The sequence below is a fragment of the Pelophylax lessonae genome, assembly GCF_965119305.1.
Source record: "Pelophylax lessonae genome assembly, chromosome: 5".
Classification (NCBI taxonomy): Eukaryota; Metazoa; Chordata; class Amphibia; order Anura; family Ranidae; genus Pelophylax; species Pelophylax lessonae.
This window is the reverse complement of record NC_138772.1, coordinates 425,449,574-425,467,579: the sequence shown is the minus strand read 5'-3', so window position 1 is coordinate 425,467,579 and position 18,006 is coordinate 425,449,574. Positions and strand designations below refer to the sequence as shown.

The 18,006-nt window shown below is 49.3% G+C and overlaps 1 protein-coding gene across 2 annotated transcripts in view; it reads left to right on the top strand.

The window, feature by feature from the left end:
- Positions 1-945: 945 nt before the first annotated feature.
- Positions 946-18,006, top strand: part of LOC309556824 (acyl-protein thioesterase 1-like) — a 125,872-nt gene continuing 108,811 nt past the window's right edge. The window contains exon 1 of one of the 2 annotated variants that reach the window (XM_082259343.1): positions 946-1,188. In XM_082259343.1, the coding sequence (XP_082115469.1) occupies positions 1,120-1,188 (69 nt within the window). In that variant the 5' untranslated portion in view covers positions 946-1,119. The remainder of the gene's footprint in view (positions 1,189-18,006) is intronic. The other variant, XM_082259344.1, reaches the window with a different exon arrangement.

Genomic DNA, 18,006 nt, shown 5'->3' with positions numbered 1-18,006 from the left:
AGTTGCACACCAGTCGCATGTACAGTATATCATGCAGGTGTGACTTTCATGTGACTTTGAGGGTTTACATTGAAGTCTGTGGCCCTCAAGTCACATGAAAGTTGAACAAAAACAGCGAAGGAACAACTTTAAAGCTGCTGCGACTTTAAGTCGCACAGATATGAACAGTACTCATTGGGAAAACATGGGGTGTGACTTGACCTGCGATTTTAGGGTCCAAAGTCGCATGACAAGTCACACAATTGTGAATGGGGCCTTAGTTAGGGTTGTTTTTTTGCGATTCCATGCCATATGTTAAGCCTTGACCTGTTTGGTGTCTATATACTCAATATTTTATATTTTACCAAAACTGGGGTATATTAATATTGTATTTGTATAAAAGTACGTTTTTGTGTATTTTCCCTGAAAATGTGCGTTTATTATATAACTGCGCAGAGAGTGTGCGATATAAAAACATTTCATTCTCCAGGGTCTCTGCTCTCAGAAAATCTAGAACTGTTGGGGGATTACAGGGATTTCTAGCAAACAATGCAGAATGTAACAAATGCCGGTAGACAAATAGTAAATAAAGGCCAGTGTGAGTATGAAATGATTGGCGGGTGGGTGTGGGGTGTATGGGAAGGGACAGCTGAGAGTATCATATATCGGTGTATGGTGTTGTGCACACATAGGGAAGAGGTCCCCTCCCACCTCCCCACATCGCTATACGGATCTCCGCTCTTTATCAATGGGATTATCAGGGTTCTATTACTCCACCTCTGTATACCTCGGAGCTCCGCCCACACCCCATCACGCCCCTTTTACACACCCTCTGACTCCCCAAAAATGAAAGGTCGCACTCTGCCTACTTTATCCCCTCCCACATGCATCTTTACCCAATCAGAGACACCCAGTATGTGACATCACGCCCGCCATACGGCCCCTTTTAGTCTCCGGTCTTGGCCCGGGCTCAGCTGGTGATTGGTGGGATCGGCTGGGTGTCTGCTGTGCCTCATGACGCCGCTGGACCGCCCTCTTCCGCGCGGCTTATCTCCGGGTTATTGAAGGATAAGGGCGGTGCGGCGGCGGACGGCCAGAGACACCCGGTAGCACGAGGACGAATTTGGGCACACCCGGTGTATGTGCGGCAACACCATGTCCGCACCCCTGCCTGCCATAGTGCCCGCCGCCAGAAAGGCCACGGCCGCGGTGAGTTCTCATATAGAAGGCTGACTGTCCTGTGCCTAGCCACACTGCTCAGGGTCACTGCACGCTGGGTGCTACTATGTAACCTCTGTCCCCTCCCCCACCTGTCCCCCTCACCCCCCCCCCCGACACCTGTCCCACTGTCCTCCCTCCCAGCAGCCTCTGCTCTCACTCCCAATACACATATTCTAACTGCCCTGCTCTGTCCACCCTCAACACTTATCACCCCCCTCTACCGTATCCCTCCTAACACTGATCACCCCCTCTACCCTATTCCCCCCCCCCCAACACTGATTACCCCCCCCCACAAGCACTGATCACCCTCTCTACCCCATCCCCCCCAACACTGATCACCCCCTCTACCCTATCCCCCCCCCAACACTGATTACCCCCCCCCCCCACAAGCACTGATCACCCTCTACCCCATCCCTCCCAACACTGATCACCCCCTCTACCCTATTCCCCCCCCCCCCCCAACGCTGATTACCCCCCCCCACAAGCACTGATCACCCTCTCTACCCCATCCCCCCAACACTGATCACCCCCTCTACCCTATCCCCCCCAACACCGATTACCCCCCCCAAGCACTGATCACCCTCTCTACCCCATCCCTCCCAACACTGATCACCCCCCCACACAAGCACTGATCACCCTCTCTACCCCCATCCCCCCAACACTGATCACCCCCTCTACCCTATCCCCCCCCCCAACACTGATTATCCCCCCCACAATCACTGATCACCCTCTCTACCCCATCCCCCCCAACACTGATCACCCCCTCTACCCTACCCCCCCAACACTGATTACCCCCCCCCCCACAAGCACTGATCACCCCCTTCTACCCCCATCCCTCCCAACTTGCCCCCTTCTACCCCATCCCTCCCCCTTCTACCCCATCCCTCACAACTCGCCCCCTTCTACCCCATCCCTCTGAACACTGGTTGCCCCCTTCTACCCCATCCCCCCCAACACTGGTCTATCTAACTCACCCCCTCTACCCCATTCTGCCCCCCCCAACACTGATCACCCTCTCTACCCCATCCCTCCCAACTCATCCTATCTACCCCCTCCTCCCTACCTCTCCAACTTTGATCATCCCCTCCTCTTCTCCATTACTCTCAACTCTGCCCACCACTCCTCCCCCCCCCCACCCAACTCTGCCCATCCCCTACTCTGCCCATCCCCTACTCTGCCCATCCCCTACTCTGATCACTTCCCAACACCCTCACCCTTGCTTGCCCCCACTGTTTGTCACCCCCATCTTTTCTGGTCTACTCCCTCTTCTCCATCACTCCAACTCTGCTCATCCCAAGCTTTGATCACCTTCTCTTCCCTTAACTTTCTTTTCTCTTTCACTCCCAACTCTGCATACCCATCCTCCAACTCTGCTCTTTTCTCCAACATCCCCAGCTCTGCTCATCCCCTCTTTAACATCACCTTTAACTCTGCTGACCCCCTCTTCTCCAAACATTGTCTCAGTAACCCCCCCCCCCCCCCATCCACCTTCTCCCCTTCCCCAGATCTTTACTGTCATCTGTCACCTCTTCTTCAAACATTGTGACCATAAAACCCGATTTCCACCTCCAGTGTGTCCCCCCCTCCACGACTGCTCTGCCTTCTCTTCCCAAGTCAATCCTGTCACCCTCCCAACAACTGTCCCTCCATCTCCTCCCTTCTCCCCCCCCCCCCCCCCCTCGATCTATCCTCTGTCACTCCCAACCAGTGTCCCCTTTTCTCCACGTATGGTCATTGTGCTGCCCACCTTTACTCCCCTAATATGTCCCTTATCAATACCAACTATATCGCCACCTCATGTCACCTTTCTTCTATATTGTGTCGTCCTCCACAAAATGCTCTGCCTTCCCACGTTCTCCAGCTCTCTTATGGCTTCCTTTACCTCCACTTCCTAGTGTGTTGGCATTTGTAGAATTAAAATCCTGAAAAGTGGGTGAAGGTCTATTTTAAAGGGACAATATGAACATGTTGGTGTCTCTTCCAGCAGCACACAAATGCATTTAGTTTACTTATGACTTGTGTTTTTACATATTTAAAGTAAGGCAAATATGTGAATGTGTGTGGTTTTTCTTTAATCTAGAAATGCTTCCTCTGCTATAGAAGATACAAACTCAGGACTGTCTGCGGTTTGGCAATTTAAATTCCTTCTGTCCTAGATGGTTATGAGGAACTTGGTATTTACCCCAAATCTTGGGTACTTTATTACTTTAAATTGTTATATTGGAGCTCTAGCCTGGAATATACTCGGTCACAATTTACCTAAAGCAGATTGACTGTCTGCATGTGTTTACATCAGTGTGTTTAAAACTTACTTTGATGCTGTTGGAATCCATCATTTTTAGACTTTGAAGCCTAAAGTATTACAAAACCCACAATGGTAAAATCAGTCTGTATATGCAGTAAAGCATCCTTTTTATACTCACTGTGGAACCAAGCTGCACATGCTCAGTTTACTTGAAAGTGCACGTGATCAGCCGTGTCCAGACAAAGGGTCAGGGGTCATGCAAGGGGGGGCATGTTTGCTTTTTGGGGGCTCATTCTCAAAGTGGGGCAATTTCTATAAGTGGGACGCACTTCTGAGTCTGCACTTCAGAGATTGCACAAAGTAAATGAACAAAGGAAAGGCTGAGATATACACCATACAGACTGCAGGTGACCTAATTTACCCTATCAGCTCTTGCTCCTTGTAACATGCATTCTCCACCACTTCTTGTTACAGCCATGTCCTCTATCCTTAAACTCTCTCTCCTTCACCCCTCTTCTCCACCTCACAGCTTACATATTATCACCCTCACTACTGTCCTCTCCTCATTACTGCACATACCATCTCCTCTTATTTCTAAATCCACACGCACACTAAACCTCCAGGACACTGGGGCATGTCCCTTCATATAAATCACACTCTCATATTACCACCCTCACCTTTCTGCTTCTCCTAACCTCTGGAGACATCCCCAAACCCTGGGCCTCCATCATTTACCTCTGCTCAACACACCGATTACCCCGCACCCTCTGGCTGCAGCCACAATCAGCACAATCTACTTTCCATCTCTCTTCTTCCCATGACCAGACTCCCTTTCTCTTGCGCCCTTTGGAATGCCCGCTCTGTCTGTAATAAACTCACCTCTCTCCATGACCTTTTTATCGCTAACTCTTTAAATCTACTTGCCATCACCGAAACCTGGCTTCATGAATCTGACACTACGTCTCCTGCTGCCCTATCCCAAGGTGGTCTTTTATGGACTCACTCCCCCAGACCCAATGGACGCAAGGGAGGGGTTGTTGGAATCCTTCTAGCCCCACATAGCACCTTTCAAGTACTTCACCCACCTCCCCTCTCTGTCACTCTCCTCATTTGAGGTACATTGCATTCATCTTTTCTCTCCTGTTTCTCTAAGGATAGCTGTGATCTACCGCCCACCTGGACCAGTATCGACCTTTCTAGACGACTTCTCCGCCTGGCTCCCCTACTTTCTCTCATCTAAAATCCCCACAATCATTCTCGGCGACTTCAACATCCCTGTTAATACTAACACTCCTGCCACTTCCAAACTTCTCTGTCTAACCTCCTCCTTTGACCTGAAGCATTGGATACATGCTTCTATTCACTCTGAAGGCAATATCCTTGACCTTGTTTTCTCCCACCTATGCACTCCTGACAACCTTTCAAACATTCCTTTCCCTCTCTCTGATCACTACTACCTTATTAGTTTCACTCTCTCCCTCTCCTCCACCTCCTCTCCCGCAAGCTACCATACAGTTACCCGCAGAAACCTACGCCATCTCAACCCTTCTCTTCTCTACTCTGCTACCGACCACCTCTATGACAAAATCGCACCCCTGTCCTGCACCAACCTAGCCACTTCTGTCTACAACGCTTCACACTTAGCCTCCCTGGACACACTGGTCCACCTCGCTACACACCGAATCAGGCCACGACCCCTTCAACCTTGGCAAACCGATAACACTAGAAGTCTGAAAAGCATAGCTGTGCTCTTGAGCGCCTATGGCGTAAGACTAAAGCCCCGTACACACGTACCGATCGTCTGCTGTAAATATTCGGCCGCCGAACAATCGGCCGATTGTAGGCTTGTTAGTATGATGCTGCCGACAGCGCATTTTCGGCCGAACAGAATCTGTTGTGCAGACTTTAAAATATTTGTTGGCCGTCACCAGAACGGCCGATTGTTCGCCAGTCAGTACAGATTTCGGCCGACAGACAGCAGATTAGCAAGACTGGGCATGCTCAGAAAAGAAAAAAGACAAGGAAAGTTAACCATCACATGACATCACTTCTGCGGTCGGCTGTTGTTGGCCGACAAAATTCGTGTGCAGTCTTTTGCAGTTTTCAACAGACACGACAGCCCTGGACAAAAGACGGCGGATCGTTCGGCCGACGATCAGTACGTGTGTACGGGGCTTTAGTCTCAGGAAGATTTCAACCAATATAAATCTGCCCTCCAAAAATACAATTCCAGTCTCCACACTGCCAAGCAGACCTATTTTATCAAACTTCCAAAGAGAAAAAGTGACCGCACTCAGCTGAATGAACTTGAAGTGTTTCTTCCCATTCATAAAAGACAACGGTGCATCGAACAGACATTGACACGGTTGACATGTTTCACGACTCTGTAGGTCGCTTACTCATGAGTAAGCGACCTACAGAGTTGTGAAACATGTCAAACGTGTCCATGTCTGTTCGATGCACCGTTGTCTTTTATAAATGGGAATAAACACTTCAAGTTCATTCAGCTCTGAGTGCGGTCACTTTTTCTCTTTGGAAGTTTGATCACTGGATGGCGGATCCGACCAGCACCTGGATATCTGTGCCTCACCTGAGCGGCTTTCCCTGTGTTGCTTGAAAGACCTATTTTATCACTCATTAACAACTTGTCATCCAGCCCCCGGCAACTCTTCGCTACCTTTTAATTCTCTACTCCGTCCTCCACTGCCTCCACCCACTAATTCACTCACTGCCCAGGAGATTGCCAACCACTTCAAACAAAAGATTGATACAATCCATAAGGAGATCATTACCGTTCAGATACCTGCCATCATCTACGCCTCATGCCCATAGGTGCAATCACTACTTCCCTCATTCAACCCCACCACTATAGACGAGGTTGCTGTACTACTTGCTAATGTCCACTTAACCACCTGCCATCTGGATCCTGTTCCCTCGCAAATGCTACGTTCACCCTCTGGACCTATTCTACACTCTCTAACCCACATCTTCAATCTCTCTCTCTCTTCTGGCATCTTCCCCAACTCTGTAAAACATGCACTAGTCAGCCCCATACTTAAAAAGCCCTCACTGGACCCAACCGATCTTAACAACCTACGTCCTATTTCCTTGCACCCCTTTTTATCCAAACTCCTTTAACATCTGGTCTGCAACCGACTGTGCGACCTCATTGCCGAGAATAGCCTCCTTGATCCCCTTCAGTCTGGATTTCGGCCTCAACACTCCACTGAAACTGCTCCCCTAAAACTGACAAACGATCTACTAACGGCCAAAACCAATGGATGGTATTCTGTACTCCTCCTCCTGGACCTCTCTGCTGCCTTTGATACGGTTGACCATCTCCTCCTACTCAATAAACTCCATGCCTTTGGTCTCCGTGACTGTACTCTTCACTGGTTCTCTTCCTACCTATCCAACCGCACCTTTAGCGTTACTTACAATTCCACTTCCTCCTCTGGGGAGGGAAGGGACTTGGAGACAAGCAGAGAGCTTGTCTATTCACAGCACAGCCCTGCAAGTTTCTTCATTCCTTTGCCCTATGTGGAAGAGGAGGAGGGGGGAGTGGAGTTTTTTTTTTTTTTTTTTTTTTTTTATTTTCCCCCGCCAATCAGTTCACACAGTGTATGCCAAGACTCCACACACAGTGTTGAAACAGAAAGAAAAATCTGTAACACGATGTTCACTTTCTAAAGAATATAGAAAGCTGAAGCAGATATACAAATAAAACGTATGTAGGGAGATTGGTTTCATCGGAGACTGTTCACTTCACTGGGTATATGTGAGGGTTTGCATCCACTATAACACCGGGCTTTTTCTATGGAGTTTCCCTTTGCTTATATACGGTAAATACAAGCAGACATTTGTTTTCTGTAACTTCTATTCAGAGAAATCCTTATTGAGGCTGTGAGGTCATCAATTCTCTGAATGCTAGGAGAAGAGATCAGTGAGGTGTCCAAAGCTACTTATTCCATTATCTGGTTATCCCTCATTTAAACTACTGCAACTTCATCTTTGTTGGTCTACTACACAGTATTTTTTTTTTTTTTTAATCAGATCGTTTTTATTGAATTTTTTAAACACATAACAATAAAAACAAAACCAACATTATGGTGGCAGGCCACCTACAGTACAGCGAAGCATTCACAATTTCAAGAGTATATCATGGTATCAGAACAACGAGCATACATCCAGTGTTTAACAGTACAGTATTTCCCTTTATAGTCATTGAGCAATGACAATCACTCAACACTGCAATCGATACCTGACCATAAATGTAAGGAAGCTGACCGTGACCCGCCCCCAAAACAAAACAGACAAACCCGGTGAACTCCACTATGCCCCCCATTTGACCCAGCCCGTCGGCCGTGTCCAGAACTCCAACACAACCGAGGGGAGCCAGGAAGTTTACATATGTCAGCCCAGCCCGCCCTGAAATAAGAGTAGACCCCAGTACCACTTTACGATAATGTAATCACCCCACCCAAAATCCTATTGGCAACTAAATGGACAGGCGCCAGGCCCGGTACATCGAGCCAGGGACCCCAGACGCGGTCGAACTTCAGTGCATTTCCCCTGTGTTTGTACGTGAGATGTTCTCTATTCAATAGCACCCTGACCTCCTCTATCCACTCAGTATGGGAAGGTGCCACAGCCGAGATCCACTTACGAGCTATCAGCTTCCTGGCCAGGAAGAGAACTCTGAGAATGGCAGTGTGTACGTCAGGAGGGTAGAGCTCTTCATCTAGCCATCCCAGTATACACAGTTTTGGCTCTACAGATAAAGACAATTTCCATATATCGTTAATTGTACGCATAATCGCATGCCAGTAACGATGCAATTTCGGGCACCGCCAGAGCATGTGTAGTAGATCACCTGTATGCACCCTGCAGCGAGGGCAGAGGGGGGAATCTCTCCTCTGCCAGCGATGCAGACGCTGTGGAGTCCTATACCTGCGATGTAATATAAACAATTGTGTAAGTTTCTGCGAGGAGGACAGAGAGACCTTAGGTACATTATCTAGTATGCCGGTCCACTCCTCAGAGGAGATAGGACCCAAATCCTCAGTCCAAGCCTCCCGGCACCTGAATGACATAGCTCGAGAGCTTCGGTCCATAAAAGCAGTGTATAGGGAAGAAATCTGACCCTTTTTAACAGAGGTGTTCGCCAGATCAGTAAGCACCACAGGATTGCACAGACCCCAGGGAGAGACCTTAGACTGCGACACCAGGGCGTGCCGCAGCTGCAAGTACTGGTAAAACAGAGAGTTGGGGAGGCCGAACTCCTCACGAAGGGTCTGGAAGTCCTTGAGGACCCCGCCCCTGTACAACTGTGTGATGAACCGGATCCCATAATTATCCCACTTAAGGGAGTCTTGCAATTTATTCAGTTCAGGGTAGTTCAAATTATGCGAAATTCGGGAGAATCTGGAGAAACCGTCATAGGCAAAATGCTTCTTAGCCCTCTGCCATATTTTGTCCATGAGCACCAGGGTGAGGTAACCAGGAGAGCCCCGCAAGACGCCCGCTTCCAGAGACTCCACTAATTCCCCGCCCTTCAAATGAGTCCGGACGATTCGCTGAACAGGATCAGAATCACATCCTCGCGACCAGCCAGTTAAATGCTGGAGCTGAGCCGCCAGGAAATAATAGTAGGGGTTTGGAACCGCCAATCCGCCACTATCCTTAGCCTCCTGAAGCGTTTCCAAGCGAATTCTAGGGGATTGTTTCCTCCAGATGAGTGACCTATAAACCGTGTTGAATTGTTTGAAGATGTGGATGGGGATCCACAGCGGCGCGTTATGCAACGCGTATAGCAGCTGCGGATTCCATATCATCTTAATCAGATTGCATCTGCCAACCACCGACAGAGGCAACCTAATCCAGCTAGCCAGCTTCTCTCTGAACTTATGCAAGAGGGGGATAACATTAAGTTTGACGTATTGTCCCAAATCAGGATGGATCATCACTCCCAAATACCGGAACCGGTCCACCACCAGGATCTGCGACGCCACAGTAGGCAGTGCGTTCTCAAGGGGGTCCAATGGCAATAAAACTGATTTGTCCCAGTTAATCTGGAAGCCCGAAAAGGATCCGAACCTGCCAATCAGGCGCATCAGTGCAGTCAGGGAACCCGAGGCGTCACCCAAAAATAAAAGTGCGTCATCGGCGTATAAAGCTATCTTGTCCTCCCCCTCACCCCTACGGAAACCAACAATAGCAGAGTCTGCCCTGATAGCTGCTGCCAGTGGCTCCACCGCAAGGGCAAACAGCAGGGGCGACAGCGGACACCCCTGCCTGGTGCCCCTATGCAGCGAAAACGACTGTGAGAGCGAGTTGTTAACCCGCAGACTAGCGGTGGGAGCCTTATACAGTAAGCGAATCCATTTAATAAAGGCAGGCCCAAAGCCGAAGCTCTCAAGGGTCGCCCAAAGGTATTGCCATTCCACGCTGTCAAAAGCCTTAGCAGCGTCAAGCGACAATATAGCTCTCTGACCACAGTTATCCGGAGGCAATTGCATATTAAGGTATAATCTGCGAATGTTGGTTGCTGTGGACCTGCCCGGTATGAACCCAGACTGGTCCCCATGCACCAAGGAAGCAATCACCTTAGATAAACGATTAGCCAATACTTTAGCAAGTAGTTTCAGATCAGTGGGCAATAAAGAGATCGGTCGGTAAGAGTCAGGACGAAGCGGATCCTTCCCAGGCTTCAAGAGGACCACCACCACCGCTTCATACATAGAGCGGGGGAGCTCCCCCTCCTCATAAGCGGCCCGAACGACATTAAGCAATTCGGGTAACAGAACCCCCCCGAAGGTTTTATATAATTCGATAGGGATGCCATCAGTCCCGGGAGCCTTACAGTTAGGGAACGATGCTAGCGCCTCCTGGAATTCCTCCAATTTAATGGGGGAGTCCAGCATGGCTCGATCCCTGGAGGAGATCTGTGGCAATGGAAGGTCGTGTAGAAAAGTTTGCAGGTCCTCCGGGTCGTAAACCACCTTGGAGGAGTACAAATCCTCAAAGAACATGCGGAAGCCCTGTAGGACATCCGTCGTGTCCTCCACCACCTGGTCGGAAGGAAGTACCAATCTATGAATCACAGAAGGGGGGCGCTGCGCCCTGGAGATGAGCGCCAGCATATGACCAGTTTTCTCCCCCTCTTCGAAATGTGCCTGAGAGGTGAAGAAACGTTTGTGGTCTGCCTGCTGTTGTTGAACCGACCGGAAGAAGCGTTGTGCCTCCAACCAGCGGCCCTCAGAAGCTGACGTGGGCGAGCTTAAGTAATCACGTTCAGCTTGTAATACAGCCTCACCGGCATCCTGTGCCCACTTCCTACTGTTAGTTTTAATAGTAGACACCTCCTTAATGCATAAACCTCGTAGGAAGGCCTTCATGGTGTCCCAAACCACCCCGTGAGATGCGGAGTGCCTGTTGTCGGTGAAAAAGTGTTCCAGTTGGGTAACAAATGTGGCAGGGTTAGAGAATAATGGAAGCCAAAATGGGTTCAGCTTCCAGTGTATTGGAAGTCTAGTCCCCGGGAACCGCAGGCGAATCTGTACTGGGGAATGATCGGATAGACCCCTAGCCAAATACGTGACTTCTGGCGCTAGCACATGAAGCAGATCCGAGCCAAAGGCCAAGTCGATGCGGGACAATGACAAGTGGGATAGAGAGAGGCAGGAGAAGCCTGCTTCTAGGGGGTGTTTACTGCGCCAGAGGTCCACAAGACCCAGCTCCCCCACGAATCTGGCAAAGGGAGTGGGCGTTCTGGATCCCCCGGGGCAAAACCGTTTATGTATATCCAGTGTTGGGTCAAGAACATTATTAAAATCTCCCATCACAAGTATCGGCACCTGAGGATGTTTCCCTATAAACCGAGACAGACACTCCAGCACCTCAAATGAGAACGGGGGAGGGATATAAACATTAGCAATAATACATTTAAAGACATTCCACACACCGATCAAAAAAATAAACCGACCCTGAGGGTCCACTACAGAGTCTAAAAGTTCAAATTTGGCAGCTGAAGAAATCAAAATAGACACACCCCTGGAATACTGATTGTGACAGGAGTGCAATTGGGTGGTGTACCTCCGAGACCGGAGACATCCCTTAGTGTCCGGAGTAAGGTGAGTTTCCTGCAGGCACACCAGAGTGGGACCGTGGTGCGACAACAGGGACATCACAGCCGTACGCTTACGCGGGTCCCCCAGTCCCCTCACATTCCATGAGAGAGCAGATTCCCAACTGTCAGCCATGAGGAAAGATTAGAGTACACACGGGGCAAAGGAAGTCGCCAAGTGGGTGAGCGGTCTGGGTAGCAGTGATCGGAGCACAGGGCATGATAGGAGCAGGTAGGGCATCAAAGAGGAATTCACCAAAAAATAAAAACCAGACAAAAAAAGGGAAAAAAAAGAGATACACAACACAAAAAACAGGAACAACCAAAGTGTAGGAAAGGCAGCCAACGTGGCCACCTTCTTCCATACCCCGCAGGGAACAGTGTGTCGGCCCCAAAGGGGCTGGGGGGTAGTAGTAGAGGGCCCGAACTCGGTCAGACTCGGAAGCCCAGCGATTCCTTCCCATGGGCTTCATAAGATGGAAGAACAACAGAGCCAAAGTATTGTAAACAGAACTTGATACCATGGCTCCAATCAGGGGACTTGTAGACCCAAAAAAAAAAAAAAAAAAAACTAAAAAACATAATTCCAAATATTAGCCGGATAGAGCATCATCACTCCGCTGCTCCTCTGAGGTGTCGCTCCAGGCGATCCAACCAGTTAGCTGCCAGAGCGGGGTTCTCGAAAGTGCACGGTGCCATTCGCCACCACACGTAGCTTAGCAGGGTACATCATGGAGTAAATCAATGGGATGGCACGCAGGCGTTTCTTAACATCTGTAAATTTCGCTCTTTGTTTTTGCAGGGCAGCTGAGAAATCAGGGTATATAGAAATCTTTGCGCCTTGTATCTCCATGCGTGGTTGCTGACGGGCCAGTCTCAGGATAACATCCCTGTCCTTGTAATGCAGGAGTTTCAGGAGGAAAGGCCGATCAGGGCCCCCGGGTGGCGGAGCCCGGAACGGCACCCTGTGTGCACGTTCCACTGAAAAGAATGGTGAGAGATTGTCCTTACCAAAAGTAGTCAGCAACCACTGTTCGATAAATTCCACAGGGGTTTTACCCTCAGCTTTTTCAGGTATGCCCACCAAACGGAGATTGCTGCGGCGCAAACGATTCTCCATATCTTCCAGTCTGTGCATCGCCTCAGCGACACCCGAGGAATTTAGACGCACATCTTGTGCAAGGGGGGGTAAATCATCCTCAACAGCACTCACCCGGCCCTCCAGAGCCGTAGTTCTCTCCCTCATCTTCTGCATGTCATGTCTGATGTGCAGCAAACCCTCTTTCATGCTTTTAACCTCTGTAGATAGTTCAGAGAGGGATGCACCATAGGTATGCACCGCATTTAGGACGTCTTGTATGGTGGGGACAGCCTGCTCCGCCTCACCCCGATCCCCAAGGCCCTCCACCACGCTCGGCGGGGCATTCACTGCGCTCCCGCCGGAGGGCCCCGCCGAGCCCACGGAACCCGGAGACATCACAGCCACCGGAGGGGACGGGGCAGTACGGGGCGCCGGAGAGGTGCTCGCCGGGGAAGCGGAGGAATGATGAGTCACAGGATCCCGGGCAAACTGCCCCAGCTTGGCTATGGCAGTAGGAGGCTTCTCACGGCCCGCACGCTGTGGCAGTGCGGCGCCGCCATTTTGAGTTTGCCTGGAGGCCGAGGAACCCTCTCCCTTCTTCTTCTGCATGTCGGATACAGGCAGCCGAGCGATCGGAGCGGTCACCTGTGTGAGGCAGAGTCGGGAGCGGAGTATACGGGCAATTTTAGCAAAGAATAGGGTCCAGTATGCAGGATAATAGAGGTCAGGATCACTGAGCCAGCTCGGCACACGTCTGTTCACATGAACGGTCCAGCCACGCCCCCTACTACACAGTATTTTTAGAACCCCCCCCCCCCCCTCCCTCGGTCTTTCATGATTGCTGGTGCAAGACTCGCTCACCTTACCAACCGCTCATTGTCGGCCCCTCCTCCTTGCCAATCATGCCACTCAAAATACTTACTACATAGCAATCCATAGCTCCAGCTACGTCGCCAACCTTGTATTCAATATCACCCAAATTGTCCCTCTCCCTACTCCAGAGATCTCCCTGCTTTCTAGCTTCTCCGGAGCCTCTCCCATCCTCTGGAACTCCCTTATCCAATCTCTCCAGCTACCTCCTTCTGTTTTTTCCTTTTTAGGGGATCCATGAAAACTCATCTGTATAGCGAAGCTGATTCTACCTCTACCTGACAACTGAAGTTTAATTTCTTCATCAACGCAACCCCACCATGGTTCATTTTTTTATTTTTTAAGATCTCTGCGCTTTTCATTGTAATTCCCTATTACCGGGCCCCCAATCCTTTTGTCTTTAATTGTGGTGTGACTCTTCTGTCTGCCTTATTTTGTAAAGTGCTGCACAAACTGTTGGTTCTATATAAATCCTGTATAATAATTCTGGGCTAAGTTCGGGCTTCTTGCATACAGAGATTTCTCTGGCTTTTTATATGCCTAGCTTCATGTTCTGATGGCTTTCCCAGTTGATGGCCTAGTTGCTGCAGGTGCCACGTACAGCCTGACCTACAGGCTTGCAGGTATACGGCCGTACTTTTGCAAATGTCAATGTCCCTTTACATCGGTGTTGACCCATATGCGCAAAACTGATGTATTTGCTCAGCATGAAACATCTGTGTTTAAGAAATGTTGGATGCTCATGCACGATAAACACAGAAGTAACAGCATTTGCAAGTGTGTGGCTTCGTACAGCCTTTCACTTGTATAGCAGACTGTATGCAGCACCTGTGTCTCCTCGGACAAAATCTCCCCACCTGTGTCTCCTCGGACAAAATCTCCTTAAAGAGAAGCTCAAGTCTCCCCTCAAAAACATTTAAAGAGGAAGTAAACCCTCCTCTACAACTTGTACCTATCGGTAAGCCTATGATAAGGCTTACCTATAGGTACTGTAAATATCTCCTAAACATGTACCGTTTAGGAGATATTTACCTTAGATTCATCCAGTGACGTCACTGGCGCAGGCGCTCTGAAGGAACGGCCACTCGTGCCGTTCCTTCAGAGACCCGTGCCGTGACTGTCTGCTCCCGCGCGCAGGAATGACGTCACCACGGCTCCGGCCAATCAGATGGCTGGATGCCGCGATCCCGGAAGATGGGCGACTGGACATGTCGCCTGTCATAGAGGTGAGTGAGCGGCACGGCGGGGGCTCGTTCTAAGGTAAGTATTGCATAATGAGCTAGTATGCGATGCATACTAGCTCATTATGTCTTTCTCTTACAGGTTGCAAAAAAAAAAATGGTACGGGCTTACAACCTCTTTAAGGAGGCAGCTTTAACTTCTGTAGCTGCTGACTTTTAATATAAGGACACTTGCCTGCTTCTGGATCCAGCGATGTCAGCACCTGAGCCAATTCTTTGGGCCCAGGCGCCTACATCTTGACGAAAGGGAAACCGGCAGTGTAGCCTTGTGGCTTCCAACTGTGTGAGTGCTTTTTGAATGGTCTTGCAGTCTTCTGGGACCTGTGATGTGTCCCAGAAGGCTGCGGAGAAAGGAGGGGGGTGAGCTTCCGCTCTAATTACTGCAGTGATCTGGCCAGAAGTGGGGGAGCGGGTACCTGCCCCCCACAAAAAAAGTGCCAAATGTAAAGGGGGGGGGGGGTGAGTAGGAGGAAGAGCAGGACTTCCCATTTTAGTGAAGTTCTGCTATAATTTCCTAAGATAAAGTTTAATATAGCAGTTTAGTAGAGAAGTGCGGGATTTCAAAATAACAAACATTTAGTGCCGGTTCACACATCCGCGTTTGCGGCGATCGCATGTAGTATCGGAGCGCACTGCTCCTTCATTACATGTGATCGGATGTGCAGTGCGAATTCAGCCATACACTTTGTATGGCTAAATTCGCACTGCACCCGCACAAATGTCGCACATGAGGCATTTTTTCAGCCGCATCAGGATCGGATCGCACAGTGGTTCACACTTGTGCGATCCGATCCTGTGCGTACTGTCAGACCGCACTGCGATATGCGATCAAACTGGGGTTGTCGTTAACATTTCATTGACACCCCCAGCATATGGCAGTGTGAACTGCCAGATGTGCGTTTGCGATGCGGGAACATGCTGCGAATTCGCAGCCTTCCCGCATCGCACAAGTGTGACCCGGCACGCATACTTATTCACCTAGATGTATGCAGCATCATTCTAATGCTGCATTTGTCCACTGCTGCCTCTACACTGAGAATTGAACCATCAAAGTCTGCTGATAGCTCAATTCTCGGTCTTCAGTGAACAGAGAGCCCCTGACTTTCTGCTCTGCCCCACCCCTGGGCTGTGGACAGGTTGGGAGCGGATGGCTCAGGCTGTCAGTGGCGTGATAACTCAGCTAGCTGCCACTATGGCATCTGGGTGGATCCCAGCATTAAAGTCCAGATCCCTCCAGAGCCTGGACCAATAGAGTGACGTCAGCCGACAGAGGACTTTAGCCCACTATCAGCTGGATCTTGGTCATGTGAATGCACTTGGTTCAAAAGAGCTTTGGCCCTACTTCTCCTTTTTAGCTCTATTTTTGTCATAATCTTATTGTTGGACATTATCATGTAGCCCTTTGGAGTCAAGTTTCTCAAAGTCCAATGAGCCTGAAATGCCAGCCCCCGGAATCCCGGAATTTAATAAAAATGAACAGTGTCAGCTTGTGGCTGCAATGAGGGAACCATATTATAATGGAGCCTTGTGTTACAAAGATATGCACACAAAGACATTTTGCCTTTCAAAAAAATAACTGGAATACCTGAACGTGAAGTGATTCTGTATGATGGTGTATTTTGTTTTGTAAGCAGTCTATTTGCTAGTTAAGTGAGCAGTATAAATGATTTTACAGAATAAATATGCAAACATGAATTCTGATACAACATGTTACATTGTATATTAATTGGCAACTTGCCTCAAAAGTTTTTACACTTTCTTTTTTTTTTTTTTTGGCATATCACTAGCCATCAAAGACACTAGGGTTTAAATGGAAACCTATTATTATTTTTGAAAGTTCATAGCTGGGTCCAGCGCTGGATCCTTGAAGGGATCAGGTAGGTATTTGTGGGGGGGGGGGGGGGGGGGAGATAGTTATTGGGTGTTTTTTGCCCTAATACAGGGAATGCATTAGAGCAGTGTTTCTCAACTCCGGTCCTCAGGGCACACTAACAGGCCAGATTTTAGGTATTCCCTTGGGGAGATGCAGACTAGAATACTGCAATCACTGAGCAGCAAATTATATCACCTGTGATGTATGTAAAGTTGATCACCCAGCCTTTAAAACCACTCTACTAAAATTCGACACTGCCTGCTAACTTGTTGACTAGTTCTGCAGACTGAAATTCCAGGCCCTTTTTGTCTGTGTTTTTGGCATTTGATTCCCTACTATTTTCTACATTTACTGACTATGCCCCATGCAAACCATTTGCATTATTTTTTTTCCAAAAGGTGAACTTCTCCTTAAAGTGGAGTTCCGGCCTGAAGAAAAAAAATGTAGATAAAAATATCCCCAGACAGTCAGGGCTAGTGCATTTCAATGGATAGCCTCTGAACTGTCCCAGGTTGCACTTACCTTTTAGAAGAAATACTTACCTTGAAAATGTTCGTGTCCAGCGCTGCCATCTCAGGTGTGGGCAGCTGAAGCCAGGGCGTCCTCTTTGGTCCCAGAGTGCCCTGCACCAGCCCCGCTCGTCAGTTGCGGCACAGGCGTGTCATCCCTGCACAGCTTCTGGGCATGGCCAGAAGCGGTTTAGCAGGGAATGACGCGCCTGCGCCGGAACTGACGAGTGGGGCCGGTGCTGGCGCATTGACTCCTGGGAGCGATGACGTTCAGCTCCCAGGAGTCAACGGAAGCAGGAAGTGACGGCGCGGGCCGTGGCTGCAGAGGGAGGAAGAGGGAGTAAGGTAAGTATATTTTCTTTAAAAACAAGGTAAGTGAAGAAAAAAAAAATTTAATTATCCAATTGTTTTACAGGTAATTTAGAGCAATCGGACGCTGAAAAAAAATGTCAGGGTGGAACCCCGCTTTAAGTCTCTTTATGACTTCTTGCCAATCGCCTAATGCATACATGTGGCGACAAGAAAAAGGTGGGCTGTAACGTCTCACCGCTGCACATATGCGTCTAAGGCGGCAACTGGGGGCTGAGAGCGTCCTCACTGCACACTGCCAGCAAACTGACTTGCCTGTCTCTGACCGCTCTTGGTCAAAGCTTCTGATTTGGGAGCCAGTGAGAAGAGCGCCTGATCGTGACTGCTGTTTCAATGAAATATTCTAATCCTACGATAACAGAAAGCTGCGCCCCCTCCTAGGCATTAAAACCCACTTAGTGGTTGTATCCCCCTGTGTAATAAAAAAAAAAGATACGCCGGACCTTCAGATCGCATGCGTGGCTGGTGTCAGCGGCTGCATGCAGGGTGAATA